This window comes from Peromyscus leucopus, chromosome 4, assembly GCF_004664715.2.
Source record: "Peromyscus leucopus breed LL Stock chromosome 4, UCI_PerLeu_2.1, whole genome shotgun sequence".
NCBI lineage: Eukaryota > Metazoa > Chordata > Mammalia > Rodentia > Cricetidae > Peromyscus > Peromyscus leucopus.
Window position 1 is genome coordinate 15,510,918 of NC_051066.1, and position 17,275 is coordinate 15,528,192.

A 17,275-nucleotide genomic window follows, 5' to 3' on the forward strand; every position below is an offset into this window, starting at 1 on the left:
TGCTGCTCTGTCTGCTGTGTAGCAGGCTGCCTCCCTGGGTCTGTCCTGGCCTAGAGGCTCTTCCTTTGCCCTGGATAGGCCAGAGCCAGGGTGTGCAAAGCAAACCTTTCCCAAGCAGAGCACCCTGAGCGGTGGGACCCAGATGCCTCCTTACTGTCTTACTGTGGTAGCAGGTCACAAGGACACTGGTGTCTGATCCTGCCGCTAGGTGCCAATGCAGGTGGGCACATCTGCAGGGTGTTTCATGGGAGTCTCACCACAGACATGACACTTCTCTATGACCTCTGTGTCAGGGAAAAAGGATATACAGGTAGGCTGGGCAAGCGGACAGGCCAAGTGTCTGTGACTCAGATTGCTGTCACTTAGACCTCTAGCTCTTGGTGGCAGGAGCCTATAACTTGAAGTTCCCCCAGGCATGACTTGCTGAGCTCGAGTGTCAGTCAGTCGAGAGAGGAGGTATCCCTAGCTGCCTGGTCTAGTGGATGAAGAGATGCCTCCCATCTCGGCACTTAGTGGGACAGAGGCTTGTCTCAAATTTCCATCACTGGAGTGGCAGCCCATGACAGGTGGGCTTCCTTTTCCTCCAGACTTTTTTTTTTTTTTAATTGCTCAAACGTAGATGTTTCTAAGTGTCAGAGGGTTTCCTGTAGCCATGTTGGGATGGCATTGTCCTGCTGTCTTGTCCTGGTGGCTGGAGACACCAACGGCCAGTCTGTGTTGTTCCCTTCCCGGGACTTTATGTAACGGGAGCTTCAAGGTAGGGCTGCCAGCTGTGCTCAGAGGATCCTTGGCCTCAGGCTGGCAAAATGGAAGACAGTTGCCCATCTTCCAAGAGGCAGTACGGGCTCAGGGAGCCTTGCATGTGCCCGCTGGGCAGAGACTATGTGCCCACTCAGTGCTGCCGTCATGGTTTTGATGGCTGTCTCCAAGTAGCTCCCAAAGTGTGCACACATAGGCTTGGGACTGCTGGGTGCCATGAGCTTTGTGGTCACCCCCATGCTCGGTACAGGTGCTCTGAGGAGCCAGCCCAGGTGGACGGGGCAGAAAGAAGCAGTGAGAATATGCAGGCGGGGCCAGGCCGAGGTAGCCCCAGGTGCATGGGGCCTGAGGACACCAGTTTTCAGTCACCTCTGGTGTTCCGACTGGCATGGCTGCTCAAAGGATGAGACCTGCAGATCATGGGAGCAGCTAGCTGTGGGGGCTCAGATGTTGCTCCAGACAGAAATTTAGTCAGTCATCTTTGCCAACTCATGACTTGTGGGTAGGTGGCCATGAACACCCAGCTGGGACTCCAGGTTTGAGGAATATGGGATTAGTTTCAGGGTTGGCTCAGGGTTATAGCTATAAGGGCCTATCCCTCCTCCGTGCCTCTCTGTTCCTGGGAGGGCTTCCCTCTGTAGGCGCTATCGTTCACCAGGGGAATGCTGTTGTATCTACACATGTGTCCACATGTCGGTGCTGTGTGTCTGTGTCCATGAGTGTACCCCTTGCCTGGGTTGTGTCCACCTGTCTGGGTCATGTGGGCTGTGTTTCTGTGTTTCTGTGTCCTTGGCCTGCTCCTGTGTCTGCCTGTAGCCGTGTGTACAGAGCTGTTGTGGAATGAAGTGACTGCCCACAGTTGCAAGCTGTGGGTGTGTGCTCTGAGGTTTTGAGTCCTGTACATTTTATAAGTGAGGTAAAAGTTTGCACTTAACCTTTTTTTTTTTAAATTGAGGCTTATTGAGGCAAACATTGTCACCTCCATCTTTTGTAGCATGCAATCACTGGCGCTTTGTGTGAGATGCTCATGGAGTTGTACACCTTGGTCTAATCTTAGAACATTTACGTCACCCCCTAAAGAAGCTCTGTGCCCACCACTCCACTTGGGGCCACTGCTGACAAGTGCATGCTTGTTTTTGTCACATCTGTGAAAGATCACAGGATGTGACCTTTGTGTGCGATGGCTTTCTTTTAGGATGTGGGAGGCCTATCCGTTCTGTACACGAATTAGCCTTTAACATTGTGTCCCATGGAGACGTCCACATACTGCTGTCGTCTGCAGTGACCACACCATGTTCTCTTCCTGTATGAAGTGCTCTCTGCTGAGTTGGGGCCATGGATTGTAAGCCTGCGATGACCAGCCTTGGTAGCACTTAACTCCGCATCGTTTTGATGGGGCAGGTTCCCAGAATGCGTAAACAAGTGTGTGACTGTTACAACACCAGGGTTTTGCCAGGTTGTTTCCAAACGGGCTGTGCCAGTTTATGTTCCCACCAGTTCTGTTACATCTTTATTTTCATGTCTAGTTTGCTGCCACTCAGCATTCTGTTTCCAAAGCTTTTGTTAATTCATTCTTTATGAGTCTGTACACCATTACTGTTTAGTTTTCTGGCTTCCATTATTCACACATCACTGAATTGTGCTCACTTTTATAAATTTACTATGGGTCCTTTGCCATTAGGTTTAGAAGCTTCTGGGCCCTTTCACTAGAATCCATGGGACTCGTATTGCTTCCCAGGATTCATGCTAACCCTCATGACAGGTGAGTGAAGAAGGGAGGTGAAGGGCAGCTGGCTCTGAGCCAGGTTGTTCTGCCAGGCTGTTCTGGGGGTTTGTAAAGCCGAGAACTTAGGATGTAGAAAGCACTCAAGAAATACTTGTTGACTGTAGAATGTGTGTTAGAATAGGCTGGCCTTGAACTCAACAGAGCTTGCTTGCCTCTGCCTTCCATGTCCTGAGATTAAAGGTATGTGCTACCACTCCTGACACTGAACTTTCTACTTTATCATTGTTAATATGAATGTTTAGACAGTTACCTTGAAGTTGTTTTTTGTTTGTTTTTATTTGTTTTGGTGGGGGATTTATCTGTGACTTTAGAGGATAGTCTATTTCTCTTCATTTCAGATGGAGAGGGCAGCAATAGACCAAAGTGTAGCTTGGTGAAGCAGTGATTTTTTAACTGGTTTACTTACAGGAGCATGGGCAACTTAAGGGCCACTGCAGCCCTGAAGAAGTTTTCTTCACCATCAACGATTTGTTAATTGCTCATATGTGCTTAGAGAAGGGAGGGGCCTTCTGTGCCTTGTAAGGAATGTTTATAGGTTCCAGTTTATCAGACTCTTCTGTGGACATTTCCAGCTGCTCTCTGATTTTAAGATAGCAACAGCCTTGACATACTTGGGAGACAGAAGAAGAATCCTGGCCACAAGAAGGATAGCAATTTTTTTAAAAATAAATAAGATACTAAATAAAATAAAAAATAATTACTGTAAAATGCTTATTACAAGGAGTATGATGGTGATACAAATGCCAGCATCTGGCAGGAGGGTCAGTTCAGAGTCCTTTATTTGTCTTTGTCTGTCTGTCTGTCTGTCTGTCTGTCTGTCTGTCTCTCTCTCTCTCTCTTTCTCTCTCTCTCTCTGTGTGTGTGTGTGTGTGTGTGTGTGTGTGTGTGTGTGTGTGTGAACGTGTAGCTGTCAGAGGACAACCTGTGAGAGAGAGTCCGGTCTTTGATTTCACCAAGTGAGTGGTTGAGTGTCCAGCTCTGACTCCAGACGGTTGGGATTGGCAGCGCCTGTACCAGCTGACCCAGCTCACTGGCCCTGGTATCTTTTAATTAGACTCACAGTGCAGTTGCCTGTGTTCTGATAAACTCTTAGTCATAATTGAAAATATTACCACAGAAGGTTTGATTTTTCATAAACATTTTTGTATTATTCAGGGTTCTCTAACTTCCTGATGTTGTGACCCTTTAATACATTTTAATACATGTTGTGTTGGCTCCCAATCATAAAATTATTTCGTTGCTACTTCATAACTGTAATTTTGCTACTGATATGAATCATAATGTAAATGTCTGGTATATGACTCCCCCACAGGTTGAGAACCACTGCTTTAGAGGTCCAGAACTGGTAGAATGAATCTATATGGAGAAGGGGGATTTATTAGACTGTGGTCCAGCTAGTCCAAAAATGGCTGTCTACCAACAGCAAGCCCAAGAATCCAGTAGTTGTTCAGTCCATGAGGCTGAATGTCTCAGCTGGTCTTCAGTAGATGCCAGAATCCCGAAGAGGTAGGCTCCAGTGCCCGGGAAGGCAGACTTGCCAGCGAGAGCGAGAGCTAGGGCAAACCCGAAAGCAGGCAGGCAAAGAGAGCAAGTTTCTCTTCTGCATCCTTGTATAGGCTGCCAGCAGAAGGTGGGGCCAGATTAAAGGTGGACCTTCCCACCTTAAAAGAGCTGGGTTAGAAGTGGGTCTTCCCACTTCAAATGACACAATTAAGGGAAAAAATGCCTAACAAGTGTGCCTAGCTGCTTCAATTTTAGTTAATCCCAGATGTAGTCAAGTTGACAACCAAGACTGGAACCATGTTTACTTCCAAGTCTTTCTGGGGTTTAGAATGCTATGTCCACTAAGGAACCTGTTCCTGAACAACAGATGAAGATCCTGGCACCATTTGTGGGTTTTAGCATGACACTTGATGGCTAACGTAGTGGGCTAGGACAGGGGCTCTTGCTTAGGTTAGACCCTGGGGTCTCAGAGTCTGTAGTGGCAGTTGGCTGTGAGTTACCACACAAGTCTGCATATGGTATTTGGGCACTGATCAAATTCAGGGCTTCATGCATACTACGCAAGCACTCTACGAACTGAGCTACAGTCCCAGTCCTGTTTTAAACATTTATGTATTAATGTATGTAGGCCTATTTAATTTTGCATACTCATCCATTTTTAACTGAAGTATAATGTGTCCATTATATGTGTTTCCATGATTATTTTTCCCCTTTCTTTGTGAAAAGCAGTAGGCTATTTCTGATCTTGACTTTTACAAAGAACTACATGAACATGCCTGAATATATTGTCTATATAGTTAGCAGTGGCTTCCTGAGTCACAGGCTGCTCATTTTAACATTTACTGGGCACTCTCTGACATGATTCTGCAATTTTTTTTTCCTTTCAGCAGAGCTGTTGGGAGAAACAGCACCAGGCTTAACAGCCTGCTCAGCTTGGGTGTGAGTTCCCCCGGCTGCCAATGGCTCCGAATGGCTCAGCTTGGGTGTGAGTTCCCTGGCTGCCAATGGCTCCGAATGGCTTTTTTTTTCTTCTTGTGACATTTGATTTTTCTGATAAGCATTTTGCAATTTTCATGTGAATTTTTAGGAACTTACTTTTCCTGGATGTCAGTTGTTTTCTTTTCTTTTTTTTCTTTTCTTTTTTTTTTTTTTTTTTTTTTTTTTTTTTTTTGGTTTTTCGAGACAGGGTTTCTCTGCGTAGCTCTGCGCCTTTCCTGGAGCTCACTTGGTAGCCCAGGCTGGCCTCGAACTCACAGAGATCCGCCTGGCTCTGCCTCCCGAGTGCTGGGATTAAAGGCGTGCGCCACCACCGCCCGGCTGTCAGTTGTTTTCTTTTAACTGCACGGGAAGTACTTTTTCCTTCCTTCCTTTTCTTTTTCTTCTTTCTTTTCTTTTTTCTTTTGTAGTGTTGGTGACTGAACCCAGGTCTTGCACAAGCTAGGCAATACCCTACCACAAGGCATCCCAGCCCTCTTTTTTAATTTTGTGGCAGCGTCTCACTAACTTAGGCATGCTGGCCTTGAACTCAGCTTGTATCTCAGGATACCTTAGAACGTCTGGTCTTCATGCCTCAGCTACCCAAGTAGCTGAGATTATAGACCTGTACCTTAGGGCCAAGCTGAAAATATTGCTTTCGTGTTCTTCATAGTATTCTTTGTGGTATTGTAGTAAGACTTTTCATTATTACTTTGTCATTTGTGATTTTTGTGTTGACATACTTCAGTGTTTTAATACCAGTTTTTAAATATTTATGTATATGGATATTTTGCTTGTTTGTATGTCTATGAACCAAAAACATGCAGTGCCTATGGAGTCAGAATATGGCATTAGCTAGATCCCTTGGAACTAGAGTTAGGGACTGTAGTGTGACATGTGGGTGCTGAGATCAAACCCAGGCCCTCTGCTAGGGTAGCCAGTGCTCTCCAGCTCTTCATTCTATTCTGTTCTTTCTTTTTTTTTAAAAAAAGATTTTTTTATTTTATGTATATGAGGAGTGCTTTTCAATGAATATATGTGTTTCATGTGTGTGCCTAGTTCCCAAAGAGGCCAGAAGAGGGTGTTGGATCCCCTCCAGCTGGAGTTGCATATGATTGTGGGCCACCATATAGATGCTGGGACCCAAACCTGCGTCCTCTATAAGAGCAACCGTGCTTTTAACAACTGAGCCATCTCTTCATCCCCAGATGTTCTCAAGTGTCTCCCAAGACCCTTTGTCCTGGGGCAGGCTGGTCCCCTGACATGATGGCAAGGGACAGGGAGACCAGCAAACAGCCTAAGAGGATAAAAACATGGTGTCTCTGGGAAGAGCTAGGAGACAAACCGTTCCCAACAGAGGTTATGCTGTTTAACCCCTGCTGCAAACATACAGCTGAGATGGGGATGGGAAGCTGGAAGCCCACCTGTGGAGAGACCTGCCCAGAACACTAGAGTGAAACCCCCGGCTGTGGTAGTAGGCGTCCCGGTTCATTTCTGCAGGGTGTTAGCTGTATCCAGTTGGGTGACCTCACCTGTCTGCCACTTGCTACTTGGTTTTGACTCTTGCTTGCTGCATATTTAATAAACTCGTTCAAAGTGGAAAGTCTGGCGGTTGTTTCAGGACGCTCTCTGGACAACAGCTCACCCCGCGCTAGCTTCACCCTCAGACTACTCTTCTCTACCCCATATACAGTAGGGTTCTCCTGGTGGGTGTTCGTGTGGTGAGAAGAATTGTATTCTGATGCTGTGGAGGAAATATTCTGTCCATTTGGTCTAGACTTCATTTCATTGATGTTTCTTTGTTGATTTTCTGTGTAGGTCATCTGCCCAATGATAAAAGTGGGTTTTTTGAGACTTTCAGTTATTGTTACAGTGGAACCTGGCTCTCTTGTAGATCTAGTATTGCTGGTTCATATATATTTACAGTTGTTGTATTCTGTTGCTAATTTGTCTTTTTGTCACAATACAGTTACCTTCTTTGTCTTTCTTTTTCCTGTTTGTGAAGTTACTTGAACGTAATGTGTGTCTTTTCTTTCTTTCTTTTTTTTCTTCTGAGACAGGGTTCCTCGATGTAACAGTCCTGGCTGTCCTAGAACTCATTTTGTAGACCAGGGTGGCCTCGAACTCAGAGATCCACCTGCCTCTGCCTCCCGAGTGCTGGGATTAAAGGCGTGCGCCACCACCGCCTGGCGTGTGTCTTTTCTCATGAAGTGAGTTCCTTATAGTCGGCAGATAGTCGAGCCTTCTATTTAAATTCATTTAGCCAGTCTATTGAGGGATTTACTTAGATGAAAGATTATTATTCATAGGTAACAAGTGACTCCTGTCATATTAATTACTTTTTGGCTGTTAATGTATATATTTTATTTTTCCCACTAACTCTTAGTTTGGTGGTTTCTATAGCAATACAGCTTTCTTTCCTTTCTCATTTGTATATGTATATTTGTACCTCACTGGTATCTTCTCTACCAGTGAGGTCTTCATTTTCATGTGCTTCATGGTGGCTGTTTTCACGTCTAGATAAAGGATTTCCTTACTCCTATATCATAGGGCTGCTCTGGGGGTGATGATTTCCTTCAGTGTTTGCTTATTTGAGACAGACCTTTGTTCTCCACTTCTGAGGCAGGCTTTGCTGGGTGTGGTATTTATGGCTCACATTTCCATTTCAGCACTCTGAATGTTATCCTGTTATCTCTCTGCCTGTGAGATTTGTTCTGAGAATGTACTGTAACAGGAGTCCTTTATATGTGACTTTTTTCCTCTGATTTTAGAATTCCGTCTTGGCCTTTAACCTTTGACCATTAAGTTCTAATGTGTCTTGGAGAGAGTCATTTTGGATTAAGTCTCCTTAGGCCAGTGGCTTCATGAACCCAGATGTCCGTATCTCTCCCGAGTTGGACACTTTTCAGATATTGTTTTGTTAAATGAGCTTTCTGTGCCTTTCTCTGTCTTACTCCCTGGATCTCTCATATGCAAGTTTTTGTTTGCTTAATCATGTCTTGTAGGCCCAGGCCTCATAAGCTTTGGTCACTTTTTTCATTCCTTTCATCTGGTTGAGTTAGCTAAAAATACCTGTCTTCAAGGTCAAAAGACTTAACTTCTATTTAATCTAGTTTGTGTAGCAATCATCAACTATCCTTATTTCGTTCATTAACTTCATCAGCACCAAGTATTCTGTTTGATTCCTGGTTGACTGTTGGGCTGGGCATGGGTGCCTGAAAATACTGCAAACCAGTGTCTTTGTGTTGCCTTACTGAGGGCAGGACCATTTTCTGGCTGGTTGTGCTGGGCAGGGGTGTGTGTGGTTGATTGCTTCTGGCTGGCTGACTACAGCAGGCAAGTATGATAGTGTTACCATCTACCTGGCTGTGGGACTAGGCTTGGGTATGTGTAGGGCCACGTAGCTGTGTGTGGCTCTCTTCAGAGGGAGGAGCAGGGCTATGCCTGACTGTTGTTTGTCAGGCCGGGTGTGACCTATGTGGGTGTTCTGGCTCTTGACTGTGCCCCTTCCTTTCTGTGGAAAGTGGCCCATGTCTGTGAGGTGGGGGCTGCATTAGTTTAAATGCCAGGTTTCAGTCTCTCCTCTGAGTCAGTGCTCTGAGCAGCTCTTGGATCCTGATGTTGCAGCCATTTCTGTGTACATGGCAGTATGAAAGTAGAGCCTCAGAAATGAAGATCACCATGGAACTACTTGGGGTCAGATGTACTCAAGTAGTGGCCCAGTTTCAAGCTGATGTGGAGCTATCTCAGCTTAGGTCACTGGGTGAAGTGGAATTTGTACTGGGTGGACCACCTCTCTAGCAGTAATGCCGTATGAACTCTGTGTTCAGGGTCTGTGGGGGCTGTGGGAGTCTTCTGTGTAGTCCCTGGCAATAGCAGTGCCGCAGCAGCTGGTCTGGATGGGGAGACAATGCAGTGCCTTGCTTCCCTCTTGACAGTGTGGTATGGGTTTGTCTGTTAGTTAATTAAAAACCTCTGCCTTCAAGGTCAGAAAATCTCACTAATTCATGGCTTCTAACTCTAGTAGGAATGACAGTTTTCCCGAAATCTTTACTGTTGGCTGGTGGGAGCCAGGCAGCAGGAAGAAGGGCTGGCATGTATTGTTTACTGCTTGCTGCTGGGAGGAAACACCACGACAGAGGCCACTGATGGAAGAATTTGTTGGCTTATGGTCCAGCCGTCCTGATGACATCTCCCATGATGATGTTTTCCCGGGTCCTGAATCTACCTTCCATTCTCTATTCTCCTAGAATAACATGAAGAAGGGCGATGGGAGGTGTGGCTCAGGCATCCTTCAGGGTCCAGTCTACCTCTGCTGCTACACGCTGTCGTCTTTTATGAAGCAGCAGGAAGTGCGGTTAGGGTTGATTTGGGAATGTGGTTTAGGCGTGGACTCTATTGGAGTAAGATTCACTCCCAGGCCAATGGTTGCGTACCCGCTCAGATGATGTCCCTCTTTGAACTAGAGAGACAGCATACAGATAAAGTCCTTGTTGGCATTCCTTCCGGAGTCGGTTCTGTCCCCCTTTGCTTGGCCCTGCCCTGCCCTGGCTTGTGGTTGGATGGCAGGGGACACAGGAGAGAATGTGTTGCTGCTCTTGGGAGACAGGACACAAGTGGTGAAATGAGTGTTGTTTCTTCGTAGACTCAGTGTGGAAACTCTTATATCCCTTGTCCTTGTTTTTGCCAGGATTCTCGCCACAGCTGGAACAGACTTTGACCTTCGGACCCTGAGGGCTGTGCGTGTGCTAAGACCCCTGAAGCTGGTGTCTGGAATTCCAAGTAAGTCTAGACATTCAGGCCCAATATGACTCTTCCACCCTCATCAAAGCCGTGGCTCCTAAGTATTGGGCCCTTTGAACACTTTGTGTGTGTGTGTGTGTGTGTGTGTTGGGGATTGGACCTTGTGCATACCAAACACTTACTCTACCACTGAACTACATCCTTACCCCCAAGATGTATACTTTTGACATGTATTAGTTACCTTTTACTGCTGTGAGAAAACACCATGACCAAAAACAACTTACCAAAGAGTTTATTTTCACTTATGGTTCCAGAGGGAGAGTCCTTCATGGTGGGGGAGGCATGGCAGCAAGAGGCAGGAGCAGGAAGTCAGATCACATCCCAATGACACGTAGGAAACATCGGGAGAAAACTGGAAATGAAGCCCAGCTGTAAAGTCTCACTCCCCCTCCTCAGTGATGCAATTCCTCCAGGAAGGCTTTATGTCCTCAAGTTCCATAACCTCATCAAACTGTGCCACACACTGAGGACTAGGTATTCAGATACCTGAGCCCCTGGGGAATGTTTCTGATTCAAACCGCTACAAAACCCTTTTCAGTTCATTCTTCACAAAATCCCAGAGGGTGGCTATCTTAGTGTCCTATTGCTGTGAAGAGACACCATGACCATGGCAACTCTTACAAAGGAAGACATTCAATTGAGGTGGTGGCTTACAGTTCAGATGTTCAGTCCATTATTATCATGGTGGGGAGCATGGTGGCATGCAGACAGACATGTACTGGCTACATCTTGATCAGAAGGCAACAGGAAGTGAACTGTGACAATGGGTGGCATCTTGAGCATAGGAAACCTCAAAGCCTCACAGTGACACACTTCTTCCAACAAGGCCTTACCTACTCCAACAAGACACACCTCCTAATAGTGCCACTCCCTGTGAGCTTATGGGGACCAGTTACATTCAGACTACCGCAGTGGCCCTGCTGTTTTTTTTTTTTTTTTTTTTTTTTTCCAGATTTGTGTTTCTACCTCTTACCTTCATTTCCTGGGAGTGAAGAACCGATTAGAGATCACACAAGGTTGTAGAACAGGGAAATGTCTAAGGCTACGATGGGCAACCTTGTCTTAGTGCCTGAGGGGCCTGGTACTGAGTTGGCTAGTAGGCAAATATGGGCAAGAGATTGGCTGGGGGACTTAGTAAGCATGTTGGACACAGGCTGTTCCTTGTGACTATTTCCGTGGTCTGGCAAAGGTTCGGCTTCAGGCTTACTAAGGGCCTGAGTGGACAGGGACTTGGTGTTGTGTTATCCTGAGACCACTACAAGAAAACCCTTGGTTGACTTCCTGTTCTTCTCAGAATAGACAAGGGTTCAGTTCCATGTCCAAGAGCCGAGGCTAAGAGGAAAGGGTGAAGGATTAAGGGTTATAATCTATCTTGGCAGTTTCTCTGGCCAGCTCCCTTGTGCCCTGTGGCCAGTGACAAGACACTTTCTGGTTTTGGAGAATTGCCTTCTTTTCCTGAGGAGATTGATCTACTAGGAATCTCTGTGTGTTTACTTTTCCAGGATCCCCTGCTCCTCATTCCCAAGATTCCCTGGTCTTTCCTCTTAGGATGCTTCTTTTTCTTCTGTATATTTCATATTCATTATCTATCTATCTATCTATCTATCTATCTATCTATCTATCTATCTATCTATCTATCTATCTATCTCCCTGTCTCCCTCTCTCCCCACCCTGAGGGTTTTCTGCTCTTTTCAGACTGAATTCTCCTTTCTCTCTCTCACCTGTGCCCATTCCCTATCCCGAACTCTTCACTTCCCTCGCTTCTAGGTCCTGTTCTTCTCACTTCTCCTTCAGACCTCATACTTGGCCACAGAGGACTCCTTGTCTTGCCTGCGTAAGCACTCCCTGTCACGTCCCTCCTCTCCTGTCACTGCCTCTCCTGTCCTCCGACTGCAGGTTTGCAGGTGGTGCTCAAGTCCATCATGAAGGCCATGGTCCCGCTGCTGCAGATCGGGCTGCTGCTCTTCTTTGCCATCCTCATGTTCGCCATCATCGGGCTCGAGTTCTACATGGGCAAGTTCCATAAAGCCTGCTTCCCCAACAGCACAGGTGAGTCGTGCAGTGCTGCTCGGGCTCCAGGGAGGACCCCAGATGTGTTACCCACCAGACAGGCCCCTGGTCCTGCCGCAGCGGCTTTGGAGCTTCCAGACCAGTAAAGTAGAACTTACATTCTGGTAGCCTGATAAACAGTAAGAAGTAAATAGATACGTGAATAAAATAACACTATAAAAACATCTATGAAGGAAACAAAAGCATTTGATATAGAACAGCTTGGGGCCTGCTGTGCATGAGCTCCCCGGGGGCAGCCTTCCTGCTAAGGCTGCTGATGAACAGAGTAAGGACGGCTGTTTGGCCACCCTTCCAGAGCGCTCCAGTTACAGGGACAGTAAGTGCAGAAGTGCAGAGTGGAAGAACACTGAGATGAGGAAATCATGTGCTTTCAGGGCCGTGCTTAAGAACTTGAGCCTGTACGAGAAATAGGAAGACTGGGGGGCAAATCATGGTATTTTTGAAGCCTTAATCAAGCAACTGGGGAAGGAGAAATAAACTTAGTAATCATTTATGAGACTTATCATTTATCAGTCCCTCTCACTGTTCCCCAGGCTGGGAGAAAGAAGAGAAGTCAGGTTACAGTTAGAGTTGGCATATAGGTGTCTGCTTGTGTTGCTTTCAAGATGAAGGGGTCTTGAGCACATTTGACTGACAATGGGAAGGTTTCACGAGGGAGAGGGAGAGAGGTGAGCAAGTTGCTCCAGAGAGGGCAGATGATTGGCTGCAGTGGAAGCGGGTGTAAGGTTAGTGAGAGGACCAATCAGGTGCAGGCATGATAAAGGGTGGGGTGATGGTGGAGACTTAGGGAGCAGAGATTTCACGTTTGCTCCTCCTCACAGATGCAGAGCCTGTGGGTGACTTTCCCTGTGGCAAGGAGGCCCCAGCTCGGCTGTGTGAGGGTGATACTGAATGCCGGGAGTACTGGCCAGGACCCAACTTTGGCATCACCAACTTCGACAACATCCTGTTTGCCATCTTGACAGTGTTCCAGTGTATCACCATGGAGGGCTGGACTGACATCCTCTACAATGTGAGTTACATCTTTGCCCTAGCCATGGTGGTATGGTCTGGAGCTCTCAGGATGGTGCTTCCGGGGGCTGGGGTATGTCTCTCTGAGGGACACTTCTGACTGAGAACTCTTTCCCAGTCCTTAGCCCATTCTCCTACTCTAGGGTAGAATATAGGCCCCTTTATCCCGGTGTGTTTTCAAGACCCTGTGGTCCATATCAACTCATACTCTGGACGTAGGTCTTCTGCAGTCTTCTTTTATGAAGATGAGACTGGGGGCTGTTTGATAGACCAGATGAGCTAATGCAGAGAAGATGCTGCTGTTGCTCTTGGTGATGACAGCAGCTGATGCTGTGAGCCTGTGCATAGTAAGCCTGTTGTGACATATCATGCCACACCCCTGTTGACTTGTACAAATGATTAAAAGCGGGTTATAGAGAAGTTGATTAATTTGTCCAGGCCCTAGGCCTATAGGCTGCTGTTAACCACTAGTATATTCCTGTTGGAATCTTCTAGATTGAGGCAAGGGCCAGTGAGGTCTGAGGGCCAAGTAAAGATGGTATGGAGTAGGATTAGGACTGCTCTGGAATGGAGTCCAGACGCCTGCTCCTCCACAGCATGCTGGGATTCCTCCAGAGCTTGGGTTGTGTGTGTTTGCTTTGGGTGTACTTTGTCCATTGTCCTGGTTGGTCTGTCAGCTTGACACAAACTGGAGTTATCTGAGAAGAGGGAACCACAATTGAGAAAATGTCTCCCTGAGATTGGCCTGTAGGCAGGCCCATGGGACATTTTCATAATTAGCGATTGATTTGGGAGGCCCGCCGTTTGTGGGTCATGCCACCCCTGGGCAGGTGGTCTTGGACTGTGTAAGCTAAGCTAGCAGACTAAACAAGCCGGTACGCAGCACTCCTCCATGGCCGCTGCTTCCGTTCCCGCTTTTAGGTTCCTCCCTTGACTTCCTGCCCTGACTTCTTTCGATGATAATTGTGTGGAAGTATAAGACAAATAAACCCTTTCGTTTCCCCCCCCATTCTCATTAGGATTCTAGCCTGTCTCAGCAATTTGAGGGAGTCTGGGTCTGGTGGATGTCTTAGTCAGTGTTCTATTGCTGTGAAGAGACACCATGACCAAGGCAATTATTATAAGGAAAAGAATTTAACTGGGAACTTGCTTACTGAGGTTTAGTCAATTATCAGCATGGCAGCAGGCAGGCAGGCGCTGGAGCAGTAGCTGAGAGCTACATTTTGATCTATAGACAGAGAGGCAGACTCTGTGCTTGGTATGGGCTTTCGAGCCCTCAAAGCTCACTCCCAGTGAAACACTTCCTCCAACAAGGCCACACCTCTTTTTTTTTTTTTTTTTGGTTTTTCGAGACAGGGTTTCTCTGTTTAGCTTTGCGCCTTTTCCTGGAACTCACTTGGTAGCCCAGGCTGGCCTCGAACTCACAGAGATCCGCCTGGCTCTGCCTCCCGAGTGCTGGGATTAAAGGCATGCGCCACCACCGCCCGGCTAAGGCCACACCTCTTAATCCTCTCAAATAGTGCCACTCCTGAGTCACCAAATCTATGAAACTGTGGGGGCCATGAAGGATGTCCAATATAAGGCCCCTGGGGGTGCTGGTGACCCATTTAATTACCGTTTCCCAAGGTTTTTCTTGATGATTCTATAACCAACTCTAGCAAATCTCAATCTTCTTGTAGGAAGATGGCCCTGTTACCTCCCTCACCCTGTCCCAGAGTCTTGTGAACCATCTGCTAGGGAACAAGGACAGGGAAGAGCACCTCATGAGCTTTGGGAAGTAGACAGTGAGGACGAGAGTACACTCGAGCCAGGAGTCTGGGAGGTGTGACCAGTGGAGCCTTGGCTTTGGATAGGTAGAGGATACGGTAGGGATTTGGAGAGTGGGCATGAGATGCTGTCTCAAAAAACCAAGGGGGGGTGGGTTCTGAGTGTCAGTTCTGCGTTGGAGACAGTTATTTTGGTGACAGTCAGTGTTCAGGGCTCAGAAGTTATAAGCTTCACTCAGTCTAGGTGTCTAGGGCTATTTAAGAACAGAGTCTGCAGACCTGCCAGGCTGGGGGGCAGAGATCCTGACAGTTGCCTTGGTGGCCAGCCTAGCTTTGGGACAGAGCTCAGGTGTCCTGCTGTCTAAAGGGAGGTGCCCGTCCTCTGCATCCACTTCACTCACGGTTTGCTGTTAGCAGTAGACGCACGTGGAGATTCATTATACTCTTTAGCCGAGTCCACCGGAGTTCAAACAGTAAAATAGCTGTGGCGTTAAGCTGGGTTTGGGAGCTTTCTCTTCAGTGGGCTTTGTTATAATAATAAAGGGGGTGGCCTTTATGTTTTCAGCTATTCAGATCACGCCTGGGTGCTGAGCCATCTTGAGCCAGGCATAGGGTGAGAGAGAGATTCTAGGGGCTTGTGGAGAATGCATTGTGGAGGTACATGTAACCTGAACTAGGGACCTGCTGAAGACATGACTAGACAGGATTAACCCTAACCGTGGGGCTTATGGGGTTCCATTTAGGGGGAAGTATCCTTAGAGCTGCTCAGGGAGGCCATGAGTATCCCATCAAGGAGCCATCCTCTCAGACAGAGGTCAGGCATGTAGTCCTCAGTGTATCCTGAGCAGCCGTTGGCTCTCTGGACTTGCTCCTGACTTTTCAGTATCACTTGGCAATGGCTGGAGATGTACAGTTTCCCTGGTCTCTGGGAGCCTCCACCCAGGGAAGGCTTTGTGGGGCAAGAACAGGTCTGACCAAGCCTGGACTCCCTGCCTGGACCTTTCTGAGGAGGCCTGGAGGCCAAGCCCACTGATGTGGCCATAGCTGTTGGCCTGCTTGTCTCACTTCCTCCTTTTTTCCCAGACAAATGACGCAGCCGGCAACACCTGGAACTGGTTGTACTTCATCCCTCTCATCATCATTGGCTCCTTCTTTATGCTCAACCTAGTGCTGGGTGTGCTCTCAGGGTAAGAACCGCGGGCTCTGCTGGGCCCTCTGTATTGGAGCCCCTGGGGACACAGCACCCTGCTGTTCTGCACTTGGGCTCCTGTTTGGTCCCCATCCTTATATGGTCCAAGGAAGTTTATGTCACAAAGATGGTAAAGAGGGCAGGCCTGACCTGACTCTGCCCCTACCTGAGCCGCAGAATCCCTGGGGGACTGGCTCTATTCGTCTCACCCTGAAGACTTCTGACCAGGCCTATGGCTCCCAAGATGGATGGGAATAGAGCCTGGTGAGCCCCCAAAACAGCTGCCAGGATAAAGACTAGATGTAGAGGCCAGCATGCTCTGGAGCTGAAGTGGTCTCTGGGCTCTATGTGTCCTATAATAGGTGTGGCTATCACTAGCATATCTTTCCAGGTACCTTTGCAGAGGCTACCTGAGCCTCCAGTATAGGTGACTGTCTTAGTCACTGTTCCGTTGGTGTGAAGAAGCATCATGATCAAGACAACTGTTATAAAAGAAGACATTTAATTAGGGCTTGCTTACAGTTTCAGAGGTGTAGTCCGTTATCATCCTGGTCGGGGAATCATGGTGACATGCAGGCGGGATCTGAGAGTTCTATATCCTGACAGGCAAAGAGAGAGAGAGAGAGAGAGAGAGAGAGAGAGAGAGAGAGAGAGAGAGAGAGAGTCAGACACACACACACACACACACACACACACACACACACAGAGACAGAGAGAGACAGAGTCAGAGAGAGAGACACACACACACAGAGAGACACACACACACACACATAGAGAGAGACACACACACACACAGAGAGAGAGAGAGAGAGAGACAGAGAGACAGAGAGACAGAGAGAGAGAGTGTCACACACACACACACAGAGAGAGAGAGAGAGAGAGAGAGAGAGAGAGAGAGAGAGAGAGAGTCACAGAGACACAGAGACACAGACAGAGACAGAGAGGGAGGGAGGGACAGAGGGACTGAGGGAGGGACAGAGGGAAGGAGAGAGAGACTGAGACTCCTGCTGACTGAGACTGACTCTTTGGGCATGGCAGGGGCTGTGGAAACCTCAACTCCACCCCTAATCTCTCTCAGGTAGTGCCAGTCCCTGGTGACTAAGCATTTAAATATATGAGCCTATGGGGACATTCTTATTCAGACCACCACAGTGACAGAGTAGAATTAGTCTGACGAGGAAGTTTAAAGCTGAGAAGGCACCTGAGGATGGGGTTTCTCAACTGCGATCCAAAGAGAGGATTAGAAGTGAGCCAGGCAGAGGGTGGATGAGAGCCGGCTCAGCAGAGCACAGTAGGCTGGTAGTTCAGCAGTAGTGAGGGGTCTGGATTCCCAGAGCTGGAGCCGGAGCGTGTGGTGGGTGAAGTGAGGGTGCAGGAGCTGGAAGGAGCCTGCCTCCAGGCATGAAGCTTCTA

General features: G+C 47.6%; 1 protein-coding gene across 1 annotated transcript in view; it reads left to right on the forward strand.

Moving 5' to 3' along the window:
* The window catches only part of Cacna1b (calcium voltage-gated channel subunit alpha1 B), a 161,911-nt gene that overhangs the window by 32,746 nt on the left and 111,890 nt on the right, over nucleotides 1–17,275 (forward strand). Inside the window, exons 4-7 of the mRNA XM_028868647.2 lie at nucleotides 9,714–9,805; nucleotides 11,723–11,875; nucleotides 12,718–12,908; nucleotides 15,757–15,860. Of these exons, the coding sequence (XP_028724480.1) occupies nucleotides 9,714–9,805; nucleotides 11,723–11,875; nucleotides 12,718–12,908; nucleotides 15,757–15,860 (540 nt within the window). The remainder of the gene's footprint in view (nucleotides 1–9,713; nucleotides 9,806–11,722; nucleotides 11,876–12,717; nucleotides 12,909–15,756; nucleotides 15,861–17,275) is intronic.